The 18,187-nt window shown below is 47.9% G+C and overlaps 1 protein-coding gene across 2 annotated transcripts in view; it reads right to left on the reverse strand.

Annotated features, from left to right (window-relative positions):
- LOC129838949 (protein O-mannosyl-transferase TMTC1-like) overlaps positions 1–18,187 on the reverse strand; it is a 106,872-nt gene that overhangs the window by 19,302 nt on the left and 69,383 nt on the right. For both annotated transcript variants that reach the window (XM_055906230.1, XM_055906229.1), the window contains 7 exons: positions 12,981–13,094; positions 9,028–9,171; positions 7,556–7,664; positions 6,949–7,051; positions 5,540–5,675; positions 5,215–5,359; positions 4,932–5,069 (listed from right to left, as the gene is read on the reverse strand). In XM_055906230.1, coding sequence (XP_055762205.1) covers positions 4,932–5,069; positions 5,215–5,359; positions 5,540–5,675; positions 6,949–7,051; positions 7,556–7,664; positions 9,028–9,171; positions 12,981–13,094 — 889 coding nt within the window. The remainder of the gene's footprint in view (positions 1–4,931; positions 5,070–5,214; positions 5,360–5,539; positions 5,676–6,948; positions 7,052–7,555; positions 7,665–9,027; positions 9,172–12,980; positions 13,095–18,187) is intronic.

Here is an 18,187-nt window from a genome sequence, read left to right on the forward strand (position 1 = left end):
CTGGAACACAAACATCTGAGGCTTTTTGGTAAAACACCGGGCTAAATCCTCAATGGAAATTCCACTGTATTAGTGAAGGAGTAAACTTGGCATTAGAAAATCTAAACAGTATATTTGACATCTCAGCTTCCCTACCAAATCAAAAAAATTCAAACAGAAAACCGAAGAAAATGAACAGCAATGACAAATGGTTTGATGAAGAATGCAAAAACCTGAGAAGGAAATTGGTAAACCCGTACAACCCAAAACATAGAGACCCAGAAAACCTGAGTCTACGTCTTCACTATGGTGAATCACTAAAACAATACAGAAATACTCTACGGAAAACACTAAACAACCAACACCACGAAGAATTATCTATTCAAAATGGAGATGTATGGGTAAACCACTTCTCCAATCGTTTTTGCTCTATAACAAAGAACAAACAGCAAAAATAAATCTTAGAATCAACTATTAAAGACTATCAGAACCCACTGGATTATCCAATTACACAATGAACTACAGGACAAAATAAAAACTTATCCTCAATGAAATGATCAAATATACAGACAACAAATTCCAATGGCTATACAAAAACTCATCATTCTTAGCTCTGGCATCTTCCCCAATATTTGCAACCAAGGAATGATCACCACAATCCACAAAAGTGGAGACAAATTTGACCCAAATAACTACTATGGGATATGCGTCAACAGCAACCTTGGGAAAATCCTCTGCATTATCATTAACAGCAGACTCGTACATTTCCTCAGCAGTAACACGGACGGTAACCCCGACGGTAGCACGGACGGTAACCCCAACGGTAACACGGACGGTAACCCCAACAACAACCATAACACCAACAGTGAGCGATCCTCTGAAGAACATCATGCCATGGAAAACTGAATAATTGATTGGATGAGCGCTCTATCGGGGTGTAGTTTTTATTTTATAATTTTCATTAGAAACACCATGACAGCGCAATACACAAGGGGTGGAACGGTGGCAAAGGTACCCACAGGACAAACAGAATAATATTAGTCTGAGGAGAGATTAAATAGCATTAATACAACAAAAATAATTCTAAACACGCCTTTACAAAGTTAAAACGGATGTATTTTTTTTTCATAATAAGCAGGAGTAATATTCTTAGATCAGAATGACAGCAGACTGTATTATCTATCATACGACAGACCACGTATTCACCCTGTGCACCCCAATTGACAAAACAAACAAAACAAAACAAAGGCAAAGTCTTTTCATTCTTTGTTGATTTCAAAAAAGCCTTTGACTCAATTTGGCATGAGGGTCTGCTATTCAAATTGATGGAAAGTGGTGTTGGGGGAAAAACATACAACATTATAAAATCCATGTACACAAACAACAAGTGTGTGGTTAAAATTGGCAAAAAACACACATTTCTTCCCACAGGGCCGTGGGGTGAGACAGGGATGCAGCTTAAGCCCCACCCTCTTCAACATATATATCAACGAATTGGCGAGGGCACTAGAACAGTCTGCAGCACCCGGCCTCACCCTACTAGAATCTGAAGTCAAATGTCTACTGTTTGCTGATGACCTGGTGCTTCTATCACCAACCAAGGAGGACCTACAGCAGCACCTAGATCTTCTGCACAGATTCTGCCAGACCTGGGCCCTGACAGTAAATCTCAGTAAGACCAAAAAAATGGTGTTCCAAAAAAGGTCCAGTCACCAGGACCAAAAATACAAATTCCATCTAGACACCTTTGCCCTAGAGCACACAAAAAAACTATACATACCTTGGCCTTAACATCAGCGCCACAGGTATCTTCCACAAAGCTGTGAACGATCTGAGACACAAAGCAAGAAGGGCCTTCTATGCCATCAAAAGGAACATAAATTCGACATACCAATTTGGATCTGGCTAAAAATACTTGAATCAGTTATAGAACCCATTGCCCTTTTATGGTTGTGAGGTCTGGGGTCCGCTCACCAACCAAGAATTCACAAAATGGGACAAACACCAAATTGAGACTCTGCAAAAATATCCTCCGTGTACAACGTGAACACCAAATAATGCATGCAGAGCAGAATTAGGCCGATACCCGCTAATTATCAAAATCCAGAAAATAAATGTTAAATTCTACAACCACCTAAAAGGAAGCGATTCCCAATCCTTCAATAACAAAGCCATCACCTACAGAGAGATGAACCTGGAGAAGAGTCCCCTAAGCAAACTGGTCCTGGGGCTCTGTTCACAAACAGACCCCACAGAGCCCGAGGGCACCAACATAATTAGACCCAACCAAATCATGAGAAAACAAACCCGATTTTGATAAACTCCCAAATACCACAGTGTGCCATCACAGCAGCAAGGTTTGTGACCTGGAGTCACAAGAAAAGGGCAACCAGTGAAGAACAAACACCATTGTAAATACAACCCATATTTATGTTATTACACTTCTGTGAGTGTAATGTTTACTGTTCATTTTAATTTTTTATTTCTTGAGAGAGACAAAGACTAGAATTGAGAGAGACAAAGACTAGTCATTCACTGGCTGACGAGCAGAGAAAAGGTAGTCAGAGAGAGATTCAAAGAGAGACAAAAGAGAGTGAGGTTGATTATAGTAGTAGACAGTGTTCTGTGGAGAGAGAGAGAGAGAGAGAGAGAAAGAGTGTGAGAGAGAGAGAGAAAGAGAGAGAGAAAGAGAGAGAAAGAGAAAGAGAGAGAGAAAGAGAGAGAGAGAGAGAAAGAAAGAGCGAGAGAGAGAGAAAGAGCGAGAGAGAGAGAGAGAGAGAGAGAGAGAGAGAGAGAGAGAAAGAGAGAGAGAGAGAGAGAGAAAGAGAGAGAGAGAGAGAGAGAAAGAGAGAGAGAAAGAGAGAGAGAAAGAGAGAGAGAGAGAGAGAGAAAGAGAGAGAGAGAGAGGAGAAGAGAGAGAGAGAGAGAGAGAGAGAGAGAGAGAGAGAGAGAGAGAGAGAGAGAGAGAGAGAGAAAGAGAGAAAGAGAGAGAGAGAAAGAGAGTGAGAGAGAGAGAGAAAGAGAGAAAGAGAGAGAGAGAAAGAGAGAGAGAAAGAGAGAGAGAGAAAGAGAGAGAGAGAGAGAGAAAGAGAGAGAGAGAGAGAAAGAGCGAGAGAGAGAAAGAGAGAGAGAGAGAAAGAGAGTGAGAGCGAAAGGAAAGCTGAGAGATTTGAAGGGGAAAGAAAAGAACGAGAGGTGGGAATTTAATGGAATTTACTTTTGCCTCTGGGAGAGAAAAGTCTCATCCTTGAGATGACATAAATATCTTCAATCGCTTTTATTTTCCCTTCCCTTTGACAAAGATAGATTTTTTAAAAGCATGTATAAAACCCCCCATTACAGGGATATCGAGATAGTGTAGCTAACAGATCTGGAAGCATAGCAGTATCCCTGGTGAGTTATTATGTAGACACTGGACAGAAACACACTAAAACAATCCAAAGGGAGGATGGTGTAAAATCCACTCTGTCTTCTGTCTGAGAGACTGAGAGAAAAGAAACGTCCTCTAGCCTTTCTCAAACCCAGGTCCGTGGCCCGCCGCCAGTCCATAGAGGAATGGCTGAAAAAGCCCTACTGATGGCACTGGATTCATCTCAATCTACTAAATGTGGCCCTTAGTTCATAGAACCATGGTTACGCGACTAACCTCCGATCTCCGATAAATGCGGTCGTGACAAACAGAGCGCTTTCTTTTTTTCTTCCTACAAGTCTGTCTCTAACTTTTGAACGGTTGGAGTTACTAGATGTGACTCTCAGGAACACGGACGTGCCTGCTGTTTCCCTCTACGGCGCTCACAAGCTGCGCAGGACACGTGAGAACGCACTGTGACAAAATCCCATTTAAGAGCAATGCAGGTCTTCTTCCCAATACCTTTCTCAAGCATTTCAGTGACCACATACCATAAATCCTTTAGATCGAAATGTATATATCATATACATATCTTAGAGTGTTATTATGTATACTGTAATAAAGGCCAAACTCAACATTTTCATCAAATAATATATATCATTTTTTGTTGTTGATGATACTACCAGATGTCCTAAAATAGAGACTCAAATAGCTTGATGAACTATGTTATTACTGTCCTAAACAAATGATATGTGTTAGGCCCAGGAGGCTGGTGGCACGTTATTTGGGGAGGACGGCTCGTGGTAAAGGCTGGAGTGGAATCAGTAGAATGGTATCAAATATATCAAACGTGTTTGAGGCCATTCCATTCGCTCCGTTCCAGCCATTATTATGAGCCGTCCTCCCCTCAGCAGCCTCCACTGGTGTTAGGGTGGTGGATATAATAGAGAAAATGCATAGAACAATTGGTGTTCTGAATAAAAAAGCGATTGTCAATATTTTTATACCCAAGTGGTCCCCAGAGGGGAAAAAAAGGCCTTATCTTGCCAGTCCCTGGCACAAAAAAGTTTGCTTCTCTAGTCAGCCCCCTACATAACCTCTGTGTTATTTTTGGAAGAAAATACTATTTTTAGCAGCGAGACTAAATCTCAAATGGCACCCTATTCCGTATAAGTAGTGCACTACACAGGGATTGGAGTGGCATTTGGGACACAGAGATTCCATCCATTCTGTTAGAGTGTCTACAGATGAGCCCCCAGAGACGAAGGGATGGAATGAGGGATGGAATCAGGGATGGCGGAGGAGGAGGAGGATGAAATCAGGATGGAGAGATGAGGTGAATGAAGTGAAGGATGAACGATCAGTGTGAACAGAAGGGGATGGGATCCTGTGAGATCCGGAGGAGACAGAATCTAGATGTGAGGGGTTTCCACGGCAACCACTGTTTCCGCGGCGATCACTGTTGCTGACCCCGAGGTGATATGGATTGTTCTGTTTTTCTTGACCATCTCTTCTTATTCTTCCTCAGTACCGTCCTTTCTTTCAAAGGCAGACACCACAGACCCAACAACACACGTGCACGCACACGCACACGCACACACACCTCTGTGTAGTTGCCTCGTTTGCTGTAGATGGCAGACAGTAGGCGGTAACACTCGATGCAGCTCCCCTGCTTAGATATGATGCCCAGAGTCATCTTCTCTGCCTCTTTAGAGCGGCCTGCCATGGCTAACACTTGTGCCTGTATAGGGGGAGAGAGAGAGAGGGAGGAAGGGAGAGGGCAATTCAGGGCCAGACATCTGTTGGTGCTGTCCTGGTATGACTGCAGCATGTGGCGCATACATGCCTGCATGTGTGTGTGCCTGTGTGTGTGTGTTGTGCCTCACCAGAGCCAGCCAGATATCGGTGCTGTCTGGCTGAAGCGTAGCCGCTTCGCGGTACACCTGCAGAGCCTCCTCATAGCGTCCTGTGTTGTAGTACAGCGCCCCTAGTGGCGTCAGGATGTCCACCTTCCTCGTCACCTGCAGGGCCCTGGGGTCAAAGGTCAGGGAGAAGTTAATGGACGGTCAACAAGATGTCATGCAAGGTCACGCAGGACAGCTCCACCCATGACTCTCTTCTCTGGACAATGGGCACATGGCTAGTGTTGCTCTCATTTTGACTTGTGAATCTCTCACATATTCTCAAATTGGTTGTCAACTATTAACTCACTTTTTGTACCAAGACTCCGCCTCCTTGTTCTCATTGGAGGAGCGAAGGAGGCGGCCCAAGTTTACCATGGCGACGTAGTGCGCCGGCTTGAGACGCACGGCATGCTGGTAGTGGGCTGCCGCCAGATCGCCTTCTCCTAATGAGAGAAGAGTCAGAGAAAGAGAGAGAAACAGGGAGAGAGAGAGAGAGAGAGAGAGATATATATATATATAGAGAGAGAGAGAAACAGAGAGAGAGAGAGAAACAGAGAGAGAGAGAGAGAAACAGAGAGATAGAGAGAAGCAGAGAGAGAGAGAAAGAAAGAGAAACAGAGAGAGAGAGAGAGAGAGAAAGAAAGAGAAACAGAGAGAGAGAAAGATCCGGATAAACCAAATTACAACACAGTCAAAACAAAACTACATTGCTTATTGGGAAACACAAGCACAAACACAAAGCAAAATGCAGTGCTATCTGGCCCTAAATCGACAGTACACCGTGGCTAAATATTTGACCATGGTTACTGATCAAAACCTTCGAAAAACCTTGACAAAGTACAGGCTCAGTGAGCACAGCCTTGCCATTGAGAAGCGTAGACACAGGAAAACCTGGCTCCCTGTAGAGGAAAGGCTGTGCAACCACTGCACAACAGCAGAACCTGAGACGGAGCTGCATTTCCTGACAAAATGTCAAAAATATAAAACAATTAGAGAGTGTCATTTCCCCAAAATTGAAACTCTTATTCAAGGTTTCAAAGACCTCTCTGATGAGAGTAGGCTACCAGTCCTGTTGGGGGAGGACGCAGCGAGCTGTGGGTTGGCAGCGCACTACATTGCTGCCTGCCATAAGTTGAGGGACAGTGTCTGACAGACCAATCAACCTGCACATGTACTCTACTGTATGTTTATTGTTGAATGTATGGTTATTTTGACACTTAGTTATTGTTGTTACTGTTGTCCCGTTGACCATTTTGATTCTCATTTTTATATTGTAAATAAGCTTTGGCAATATGTACATTGTTACGTCATGCCAATAAAGCAAATTGAATTGAATTGAGAGAGAGAGAAACCGAGAGAGAGAGAGAGAAAGAGAGAAAGAGAGAGAGAGAGAAAGAGAGAAAGAGAGAAAGAGAGAAAGAGAGAAAGAGAGAGAGAAAGAGAAAGACAGAGAGACAGAGAGAAAGAGAAAGACAGAGAGACAGAGAGACAGAGAGACAGAGAGACAGAGAGACAGAGAGACAGAGAGACAGAGAGACAGAGAGACAGAGAGACAGAGAGACAGAGAGACAGAGAGACAGAGAGACAGAGAGAGAGAGAGAGAGAGAGAGAGAGAGAGAGAGAGAGAGAGAGAGAGAGAGAGAGTGGTGAGTAAGCTAAAACTTTATTTGCAAACAGATCAACACCCTCCTCTCCTACCAACCCGACAGAACTCACCGGTATCGACCAGAAACACTCCGTAGTTATTATGCAGGTCCGAGCTGTCTGGGCAGCTCTCTATGCCTTGCAGATAAACGTCATTGGCCTCCGCAAACCGCTTCTATAATAAAAAGAATACGATATCAATAAAATAGGTGTATTGAATTATTGAGTATGAGCTGATATGTGTGAAATTGTGGCTACGCTGAGATAAGGTTAGAGAGAGCCTGTGGTAATAGAAGGTTAAGGAGTCAGTGAGTGTGTTGAATTGAACAAGCCAAAGTAATGACGCGCTGACTGAAGTTCCAGGCAGCAAGAATAATGATCTACAGCGAATTTTAATTGAATTCTGAATCCATGGAAAGGGGTAGATATAGCAGAACTTACAAAAGTGTGTGTGTGAGTGCATACGAAGTAATGTATGTGTGTGAGAGAATGTGTGTATTTTTGTGTGTGTATGCAATCCGTGTATAGATTGAGACAGCGCTGGAATGGCGTGTGAATTACCTGCAAAGCATGTGTGTGTATGTGTGTGTGTGTGTGTGTGTGTGTGTGTGTGTGTGTGTGTGTGTGTGTGTGTGTGTGTGTGTGTGTGTGTGTGTGCGTGCATGTACGTGTGTGTTACCTGCTCTGCATAAAGTGATGCTAGACTGGAGTAGGCGTCAGCGAAGTGTGGACCGAACCGAATGGAGTCTCTCAACAGAGCCTCTGCCTCTTCCTTCTTCCCTTGGGACCTGAAATAACATCATCATCGTCAACATCATCATGTGGCTATGTTGCGTCCGTTTTCTGCTGACACACAAACACACCCGCTGTGTATCCATACAGGAGATGACCTGGAAACGGTGCCAGGGCCAGCAGGAGTAATGGGTATCTATGTTGGGTCTGTCTCTAGGCCTGAGGCTGTATGTTCACAGGTCGTAATTGAATAGCCAGGCTAGCAGGAATGCTTCTGTGTGTGTGTGTGTGTGTGTGTGTGTGTGTGTGTGTGTGTGTGTGTGTGTGTGTGTGTGTGTGTGTGTGTGTGTGTGTGTGTGTGTGTGTGTGTGTACTATAAACACTTTACACTCCCATCAATGTTGATGTATCTGTAGCTCAATAATGGAGTTAATTTGTGTTGCCATTATTGCCGTGTTTCTCCATTAGAGCCAGGCTAGCAGGAACGCTGCTGTGTGTGTGCTACAAACACCTAACACGCACATCAATGAGAAGAGAGTAGGTGGGGGCTGTAATGCAGACAGTAAACAAACAGAGACAGAATACTCCCACTGTCCCGACTAAAGCCAAGTCTGCTGCTCTGGTGTGTGTGTGTGTGTGTGTGTGTGTGTGTGTGTGTGTGTGTGTGTGTGTGTGTGTGTGTGTGTGTGTGTGTGTGTGTGTGTGTGTGTGTGTGTGTGTGTGTGTGTGTGTGTGTGTGTGTATGTGTGTGTGTGTGTGTGTGTGTGTGAAAGTGTTGTTGTTCTAAAGAGCCCCCCTCTTTGTGTCAACCCAGTGATTTCACGAGTGCTCTGTTTATCTCTGTGTTAAACAAATGTTTTTCCAATCAGCCATCTGCCAGAGTGACAGGGATGAGTAGAGCAGAGCAGTGTCGATGATGTGACACACACGCACACACTCACACACACACACACGCTCGCACACTCGCGCGCACACACACACACACACACACACACACACACACACACACACACACACACACACAGCTGTATTGAGCAACAAGCAGAACAGCTCTCCACTGCGTGTCTAAACTATTACCCCTCAGCGCTATGACTTTGTGAGAAAGGACAGACAGAGCATTCTGCTAATGTAAGCCATTTATCCTCAGGTAGCGCACTGTGTGTCACTCGTTATGTGAGCTGCAGGGAAAGTGTGTGTGTTTGTGTGTGTGTGTACGAATGAATGGGGTGCGAGCCTTGTGCCGAGACCTCTGATGAGTGCATGCACAATGTGTGTGTGTGTGTGTGTGTGTGTGTGTGTGTGTGTGTGTGTGTGTGTGTGTGTATGTGTGTGTGTGTGTGTGTGTGTGTGTGTGCGCGCGCATGTCGTGTGTCCATGCATGTGTGTGCATATGCATGCAGGTGTGTGTGTATATCCTACTTGAGCAGGTTTCCCAGGTTGAACAGGGCTCTGTTGTGCTGGGGGTTGGTGTCCAGGGCGGTCCTGTAGTAGTGCTCGGCATCCTCTGGGTGGCGTGTCAGAGTACCCAGGTTGTTCATGGCACTGGCATGGCGAGGGTACAACCTGGAGAGGTTAGAGGAGGGGGAAGGGAGGAGGAAAGGAGAAGAGCAGGAAAGTAGTTCAGGGAGAGGAGAAGGGGGGAAAAACTCTTCAAGTTCCAATCTGGAAGAAAGCATTCTTCCTTCATCATATTTTGTGATGACCGCTAATGGTTGAAAGCTAATGGCTGACGACGACAGGAAGCAATTTAGCACTTTTGGGGACATGTGACCCTTCTCATGTATCCTTACATGACCCCATAACGCTACAAGAAGACGACATGACCCCCATGATACCGTCATTAGAATAAGTGGTTGTTATCCTGATAACGGTTATCGTACACAAAATGGCTTCTGTAAATCAATCATTCTAGAGCTCCTGAATAAGGCATGAAACGGACCTTATAGAGCATTGAGTGCTTTTAGAAAGGACCGGGTCAAAGGTGGCATGTAATTGCAACCCATTTGTATTATTAGTATGAGACACACCCATCACAACCCCGGGGGCAAGAGGTGAAACAACGCCACGACAACCGTGTCCATTTCCATGGCAACTCAGTCTCCTTTCCATTGGCTAATGAGTCACAGTTTATGTCGCCTTTCAGTGTGACACTGCCTCGAAAGGAAGCAGTGTGGACTTAGTGGCACGCACACTGCCGTAAGCACACTATTGATCCCCGCACACACCATCCCCGAATCTAATGTCTTAGCAGAGGACCAGAACACGAAACCTGAAAAACAAACGAATAAAACAACCTCGAAAGAATGCAACAAAACCCATAACTCCAGGGTATAACAACACAGCCTCTCTCTCTTATCACTTTTTAGCCCAAATGAAAAACAAGAAAAATGACCTATGAAAATAATTGAAAAGTGGAAGTAAAGTGCCTGGGGGTTAAAGTTTGTCAGTGTCTGAAAAAGAGCACCCTATTCCAGAAGTACTTGAAGAAATGAGGAGATGGTAATGTCATTAGCCAATGAATGTGTAATGTAAAGTATAATTCCTCGCCCAGCAGCCTGTTGACCAATCGCGTTCACGTTGTCATGCTGCGTCACGCAGTTGCTGAGTTAAGCGTCACACAATCCCTTCTACCTATGTAATGTCACGATATCAAAGCTATATGGTATTAAAGAGAACAAGTTCATTATTTCACATTTTGGTAATATTTGTAATGTTGTGTTTCTCGTTCACGTAATTCATGCACATTTTTGAGCTAGGGCAAAATTGACTCCCACTTGACCATTTGTCCAGAATGACCCAGAATGCCCAGTGCGGCCCATTGACAACATACAAGCAACGTATACAATGACCGTTAATAAGAATCGAATGGAGTTTACCATCTCCTCATTTCTTAAAGTATTTCTGCCTATTCCCTATACAGTACACTACCTTTGACAGAACCGATGGGAACTGGTCGAAGGTAGTGGACTATATAGAGAAAAGGGTACCATTTCAGAGCAGCCTCTGTGTAGAGTCGGGTGGTTTGCAGTGGGATAAAAGCAGCAAAGGGTTCTGGACAGGATTATAACAGCACATCCTGTTGCTGTATGTAGATACAGGCAGGAGAAGGCATTAGAGGGGAACAGGAAAGGAGAGGGAGAAAGAGAGTGAGGGGGGAGCACACTTCTGCTAGTCTGTCTTTAACTACATGGAGGGATGAAACAGAGATAGGAAAAGGGGAAGGGGGGGGAGTGGATGAAATTATGGGGTATTCCGAGGATGGAGATGGACGGATAGGGGGATGAGGAATATAGAAGCGGGGGAATGGAACTGATGGAGGTCTGAGATATGGATCCCTATACACACACACACACACACACACACACACTCTAGCTAAGCCGGCTCACGGAGCATCCTTCAGTGAGCATCTACATCTCTGCCAGGGGGAATGGAAAGGTAAAAGAACAAACTGCAGAAAGAGAAAAGAATGATCCCACTGGACCTAAACCCTTCTGTCCAAATAAGTCAAACTGGCTCTAGCCAGCCCCTGGTACACTGGGAGAGAGGAGAGAGGAGGGGGGGGAGGAGGAGAGAGGAGGGGGGGAGAGGCGAGAGGCGAGAGGAGGAGGGGAGAGAGGAGGAGAGAGGAGGGGGGGAGAGAGGAGGGGGGGAGAGGCGAGAGGAGGAGGGGAGAGAGGAGGAGATGAGGAGGGGAGAGAGGAGGAGAGAGGAGAGAGGAGGGGGGAGAGGAGGAGAGGGGAGGGGGGAGAGAGGAGGAGGGGAGAGAGGAGGAGGGGAGAGAGGAGGAGGGGAGAGATGAGGGGGGGAGAGGCGAGAGGAGGAGGGGAGAGAGGAGGAGAGGAGGAGGGGAGAGAGGAGGAGAGGAGGAGGGGGGAGAGAGGATGAGAGAGGAGAGAGGAGGGGGGAGAGGAGGAGAGGGGAGGGGGGAGAGAGGAGGAGGGGAGAGAGGAGGAGAGAGGAGGGGGGGGGCGAGAGGAGGAGGGGAGAGAGGAGGAGAGAGGAGGAGGGGAGAGAGGAGGAGGGGAGAGAGGAGGGGGGGAGAGGCGAGAGGAGGAGGGGAGAGAGGAGGAGAGGAGGAGGGGAGAGAGGAGGAGAGAGGAGGGGGGAGAGGAGGAGAGGGGAGGGGGGGAGAGAGGAGGAGGGGAGAGAGGAGGAGAGAGGAGGGGAGAGAGGAGGGGGGGGGGAGAGAGAGAGGCGAGAGGAAGAGGGGAGAGAGGAGGAGGGAAGAGAGACTCAGATACAGTAGTATAGGACACACAGCATGATTTCCTTGCTCCTGTCAGTCAAATACTGATGACTGAGACAAACTCACACACACACACACACACACACACACACACACACACACACTAAATGACAGAGCACTGTAAGGATCATCAGTTATGACTCAAGAAGAAGGGGGGAGGGTAGGGGGAGGGAAGAGAGGGGGACGAGAAAAAGGGAAAGCTGGACTGAGGGATAAATATATAGCCTTCTGGGTCTGTAGGAGCCAGGGCCAGTGACAGGCAGAACAAATGGATCCCCTCTTTCATTAGGTACAGTGCTGCGTGTGTGTATCTCACTGAGATGAATGGGGTGCAAGCATCGAGCTGAGACAAGGCCATTACATGCTTGAGAATATGCAATCTAGTGTGTGTGTGTCTGTGTCTGTGTGTGCGTGTGCGTGTGCGTGTGCGTGTGCGTGTGCGTGTGTGTGTGTGTGTGTGTGTAAGCAAGAGAGTGTGTGTGCGCCTTTAAGCATTTATGTGCAGCAAACAGAGTTCCTCTGATTTAATAAACTAGTGTTTTGTAATTAATTGAGTGGGCGGACCATCAACCTAAGACAATCAATAACGTGTCTCCTACTTAAAGTAATGAATTCTAGTTACTTAAGGCCTGGAGGTACAGTCTAGACATTATAGGGACGACATGCCATATTAAGAAGGATGTCCTCTGTTTGTCCTGGTGCATGGGCGAAGGGCTGTTCTCCGTTGAGCCCCACCTGTTTCATGACCGCTTGCCGATTGAGGTTTGGAGCCAAACTTTCTTACCGTTTCTCAGTGGGTTTTCTTACCTCACCTCTAATTTTGACTGTAACTTGAAAACGTTCTCTTTCAGGTCCTGGAGTGACTGAGGTCCCCTGAGGTTCCAAACATGTGGGTTTGGCGGAATGACCGAATCCCTCAACGTTGAAAGCTGATGGTGTTATTGTGGTTGAGGAATGACTGTGGTTTGGCGGGACTGTGTCCCACTGACATGGTGATCAGGATGAAACACGTAAACCCCCTCATATTACTGTAGTTTTACTTTATTGGACACTGAGACTGACTTTAGAGCAGATTTGTAGTGGTGTAAACAGCAAAAGCTCTGTCATTATGGACACTATAACTGACCTGAGAGCAGTTTTGTAGTGGTGGATGGCCTCCTGGTGGCGCCCTCTGTCTTTCAGGAAGTTGGCATAGTTGTAGTGAACCTTGGCGTTGTGAGGCAGCGTCTGGATGCCAGACCTGTAGAGAGAGCGAGAGAGAGGATGAGGAATAAGTAGAAACAGATGTGTGCTTGCACTAGCTAGCAAGTGATTTTGGGCACTGATAAACAGTAGTGTAGCTTGTGCTTATTTATAATAGTTTGACGTTGTAGACATGATATTGTTCTCAGAAATCAGTCCTGAGTGCGCAGCCAGACTTTCCTGACTCAATAGACTATATGCAGTACACTGACTAGTTTTTCATGCACGCTTTTTTACTTGAGAAATAACGCACCAAAAACCAAAGCTACATGTAAAATTATGCGACTAAGACCTCTTCGGCAACAACGTCTAAATTAATTACAGATTTCTTCATTTATCTTAGATTAGTTCTGACTATTTTAAGGAAGTGACTATTTTGAGGAAGTGGCTATGTTGTTGCTACGGTGACTCGGGAGGGACAAACAACAGTACCTGCCAGGATATGCGAACATAGCACACCTACAACAAACCACACCCCCAAGACAACTCTCGTTTGGCTTCAGTCATGGACGCTAGCGTTTCTTAATGAGAAAACAGGCCAAATCAGGAAGTGCAGTCGCCCTTTACTGCGTGCGTTTGGCTCAAGTTCTATAGGTTATTGATGGTCTTTACATTGTCATCAACTGCAATTCGACTGGGGGCACTGAATTTGTCCTAGTCCATTGTGGATTGATACTACAGTTTAATAAAAAGCATAGGCTACAGTAACACTGTACAGTAACACTTTGGTAATCGAACGAGGGTCGCTCTTTGAAAATGGAGATGAATAGCCTACTCGAACAAGTTAAATGAATTATGCAGATATGTGAATTATGAATAATAAAACGTATGAGGGCTAAAACCTCTCAAATATTTCAAAGCACTCTCAGGAGAACATTTAAAACCCCTTTAATCATAGGCTGTTTGGCAAATGGTCAGGATAAAAAGACACACCTATGAGATGCTGCTAAACCAGCCTTGATTAAGTGGAGGGTAGGCTATGCTTGGTTTTGGACGGAAACCAATAGTTTCTAACTACAATATTCACCGGTGCAAAAGGCACTATGTCATGGCTGGATAGGCTGCACTTCCGCTCTCACATTCCATGCCAAAACCTACTGCATTACTGTTAAGACCTGCTTTTGGTGGGTCTTAAAACGTCCCTTTAGAGCTGCATGAAATTGTCACTATTGTGCTTGTTTTTATGTGATGGATGGGGGTAGAGAGGGATAGATGGAGGTAGAGAGGGATGGGGTAGAGAGGGATGGGGGTAGGGAGGGATAGATGGAGGTAGAGAGGGATGGAGGTAGAGAGGGATGGGGTAGAGAGGGATGGGGGTAGAGAGGGATGGAGGTAGAGAGGGATGGAGGTAGAGAGGGATGGGGGTAGAGAGGGATGGGGGTAGAGAGGGAGGGATGGAGGTAGAGAGGGAGGGATGGAGGTAGAGAGGGATGGAGGTAGAGAGGGATGGGGGTAGAGAGGGAGGGATGGAGGTAGAGAGGGATGGAGGTAGAGAGGGATGGGGGTAGAGAGGGATGGGGGTAGAGAGGGATGGGGGTAGAGAGGGATGGGGGTAGAGAGGGATGGAGGTAGAGAGGGATGGAGGTAGAGAGGGATGGGGTAGGGAGGGATGGGGGTAGAGAGGGATGGGGTAGAGAGGGATGGGGGTAGAGAGGGATGGGGGTAGAGAGGGATAGATGGAGGTAGAGAGGGATGGAGGTAGAGAGGGATGGGGGTAGAGAGGGATGGAGGTAGAGAGGGATGGGGGTAGAGAGGGATAGATGGAGGTAGAGAGGGATGGAGGTAGAGAGGGATGGGGGTAGAGAGGGATGGGGTAGAGAGGGATGGGGTAGAGAGGGATAGATGGAGGTAGAGAGGGATGGAGGTAGAGAGGGATGGGGGTAGAGAGGGATGGGGGTAGAGAGGGATAGATGGAGGTAGAGAGGGATGGAGGTAGAGAGGGATGGAGGTAGAGAGGGATGGAGGTAGAGAGGGATGGAGGTAGAGAGGGATGGAGGTAGAGAGGGATGGAGGTAGAGAGGGATGGAGGTAGAGAGGGATGGAGGTAGAGAGGGATGGAGGTAGAGAGGGATGGGGGTAGAGAGGGATAGATGGAGGTAGAGAGGGATGGGGGTAGAGAGGGATGGGGGTAGAGAGGGATAGATGGAGGTAGAGAGGGATGGAGGTAGAGAGGGATGGGGGTAGAGAGGGATAGATGGAGGTAGAGAGGGATGGGGGTAGAGAGGGATGGGGGTAGAGAGGGATGGGGGTAGGGAGGGATGGGGGTAGAGAGGGATGGGGGTAGAGAGGGATGGAGGTAGAGAGGGAGGAATGGAGGTAGAGAGGGATAGATGGAGGTAGAGAGGGATGGAGGTAGAGAGGGATGGAGGTAGAGAGGGATGGAGGTAGAGAGGGATGGAGGTAGAGAGGGATGGATGGATGGAGGTAGAGAGGGATGGATGGAGGTAGAGAGGGATGGATGGAGGTAGAGAGGGATAGATGGAGGTAGAGAGGGATAGATGGAGGTAGAGAGGGATAGATGGAGGTAGAGAGGGATAGATGGAGGTAGAGAGGGATAGATGGAGGTAGAGAGGGATAGATGGAGGTAGAGAGGGATAGATGGAGGTAGAGAGGGATAGATGGAGGTAGAGAGGGATGGATGGAGGTAGAGAGGGATGGATGGAGGTAGAGAGGGATGGATGGAGGTAGAGAGGGATGGATGGAGGTAGAGAGGGATGGATGGAGGTAGAGAGGGATAGATGGAGGTAGAGAGGGATAGATGGAGGTAGAGAGGGATAGATGGAGGTAGAGAGGGATAGATGGAGGTAGAGAGGGATGGATGGAGGTAGAGAGGGATGGATGGAGGTAGAGAGGGATGGATGGAGGTAGAGAGGGATAGATGGAGGTAGAGAGGGATAGATGGAGGTAGAGAGGGATGGATGGAGGTAGAGAGGGATGGATGGAGGTAGAGAGGGATGGATGGAGGTAGAGAGGGATAGATGGAGGTAGAGAGGGATAGATGGAGGTAGAGAGGGATAGATGGAGGTAGAGAGGGATAGATGGAGGTAGAGAGGGATGGATGGAGGTAGAGAGGGATGGATGGAGGTAGAGAGGGATGGATGGAGGTAGAGAGGGATGGATGGAGGTAGAGAGGGATAGATGGAGGTAGAGAGGGATGGATGGAGGTAGAGAGGGATGGATGGAGGTAGAGAGGGATGGATGGAGGTAGAGAGGGATAGATGGAGGTAGAGAGGGATAGATGGAGGTAGAGAGGGATGGATGGAGGTAGAGAGGGATGGATGGAGGTAGAGAGGGATGGATGGAGGTAGAGAGGGATGGATGGAGGTAGAGAGGGATGGATGGAGGTAGAGAGGGATGGGGGTAGGGAGGGATGGAGGTAGAGAGGGATGGGGGTAGGGAGGGATGGAGGTAGAGAGGGATGGGGTAGGGAGGGATGGAGGTAGAGAGGGATGGGATGGAGGGAGGGAGGGATGGATGGAGGTAGAGAGGGATGGGATGGAGGGAGGGAGGGATGGAGGTAGGGAGGGAGGGATGGAGGTAGGGAGGGATGGAGGTAGGGAGGGATGGAGGTAGGGAGGGATGGAGGTAGGGAGGGAGGGATGGGGTAGAGAGGGATTGAGGTAGGGAGGGATGGATGGATGTAGAGAGGGAGGGATTGAGGTAGGAAGGGATGGAGGGAGGAAGGGATGGATGGAGGTAGGGAGGGATGGAGGTAGGGAGGGATGGATGTAGGGAGGGAGGGATGGAGGTAGGGAGGGAGGTATGGAGGTAGGGAGGGATGGATGTAGGGAGGGATGGATGTAGGGAGGGAGGGATGGGGTAGGTAGGGAGGTATGGAGGTAGGGAGGGATTGAGGTAGGGAGGGAGGGATGGGGTAGAGAGGGGTGGATGTAGGGAGGGAGGTATGGAGGTAGGGAGGGATGGATGTAGGGAGGGAGGGATGGGGTAGGTAGGGAGGTATGGAGGGATGGAGGGATGGATGGATGTAGGGAGGGAGGGATGGGGTAGGTAGGGAGGTATGGAGGGATGGAGGTAGGGAGGGAGGGATGGGGTAGAGAGGGAGGGATGGATGGAGGTAGGGGAGGGAGGGGTGGATGGAGGTAGGGAGGGAGGGATGGATGGATGGAGGTAGGGGGGAGGGATGGATGGATGGAGGTAGGGGGGATGGATGGAGGGATGGATGGAGGTAGAGAGGGAGGGAGGGATGGATGGAGGTAGGGGAGGGAGGGGTGGATGGATGGAGGTAGGGGGGAGGGATGGATGGAGGTAGAGAGGGAGGGAGGGATGGATGGAGGTAGAGAGGGAGGGAGGGATGGATGGAGGTAGGGGAGGGAGGGGTGGATGGATGGAGGTAGGGAGGGAGGGATGGAGGTAGGGGCGATAGATGGAGGGAGGGAGGGATGGAGGTAGGGGGGATGGATGGAGGGAGGGATGGATGCATGGATGGAGGTAGGGAGGGATGAAGGTAGGGGGGATGGATGGAGGTAGGGAGGGAGGGATGGAGGTAGGGAGGGAGGTATGGAGGTAGGGAGGGATGGATGGGGGGATGAAATGCGGTGACTTAGCAGCCTGTCCTTATCTGTTAGCGAGGCAGACAGAAAGAGGAATGGACAGATAAACTGATCGATAAACAGCATGCGGCCGAGTCTGGGAGGGGAGAGAGATAACGTCTGCTGAGGACATATACTGTAGATGGGGTCAGGGGGTGTGCTTGAATACACCTGTGTGTGTGTGTGTGTGTGTGTGTGTGTGTGTGTGTGTGTGTGTGTGTGTGTGTGTGTGTGTGTGTGTGTGTGTGTGTGTGTGTGTGTGTGTGTGTGTGTGTGTGTGTGTGTGTAAAGTACATTGTCTATTGTCTAGGACAGGAAACTAAAGCAAGGCCATAAGTGCATAGAATAGCTGGACATACCGAAGTCAGAGAGACACACAAAAGAGGGGGCCAGCCAAATGACCAACAGATGGACTATAGGCATAATACATATTTATATTAGGACACTGAGAAGGTCCTGGCACCATTGCAATCTAATCAAGAGCGGATACAGGCGTTATTGGGCATGATCAAGCAGGACGCCTGAAAATGAAAGACAATGG

The sequence above is a fragment of the Salvelinus fontinalis genome, chromosome 39, assembly GCF_029448725.1.
Source record: "Salvelinus fontinalis isolate EN_2023a chromosome 39, ASM2944872v1, whole genome shotgun sequence".
Taxonomy (NCBI): domain Eukaryota; kingdom Metazoa; phylum Chordata; class Actinopteri; order Salmoniformes; family Salmonidae; genus Salvelinus; species Salvelinus fontinalis.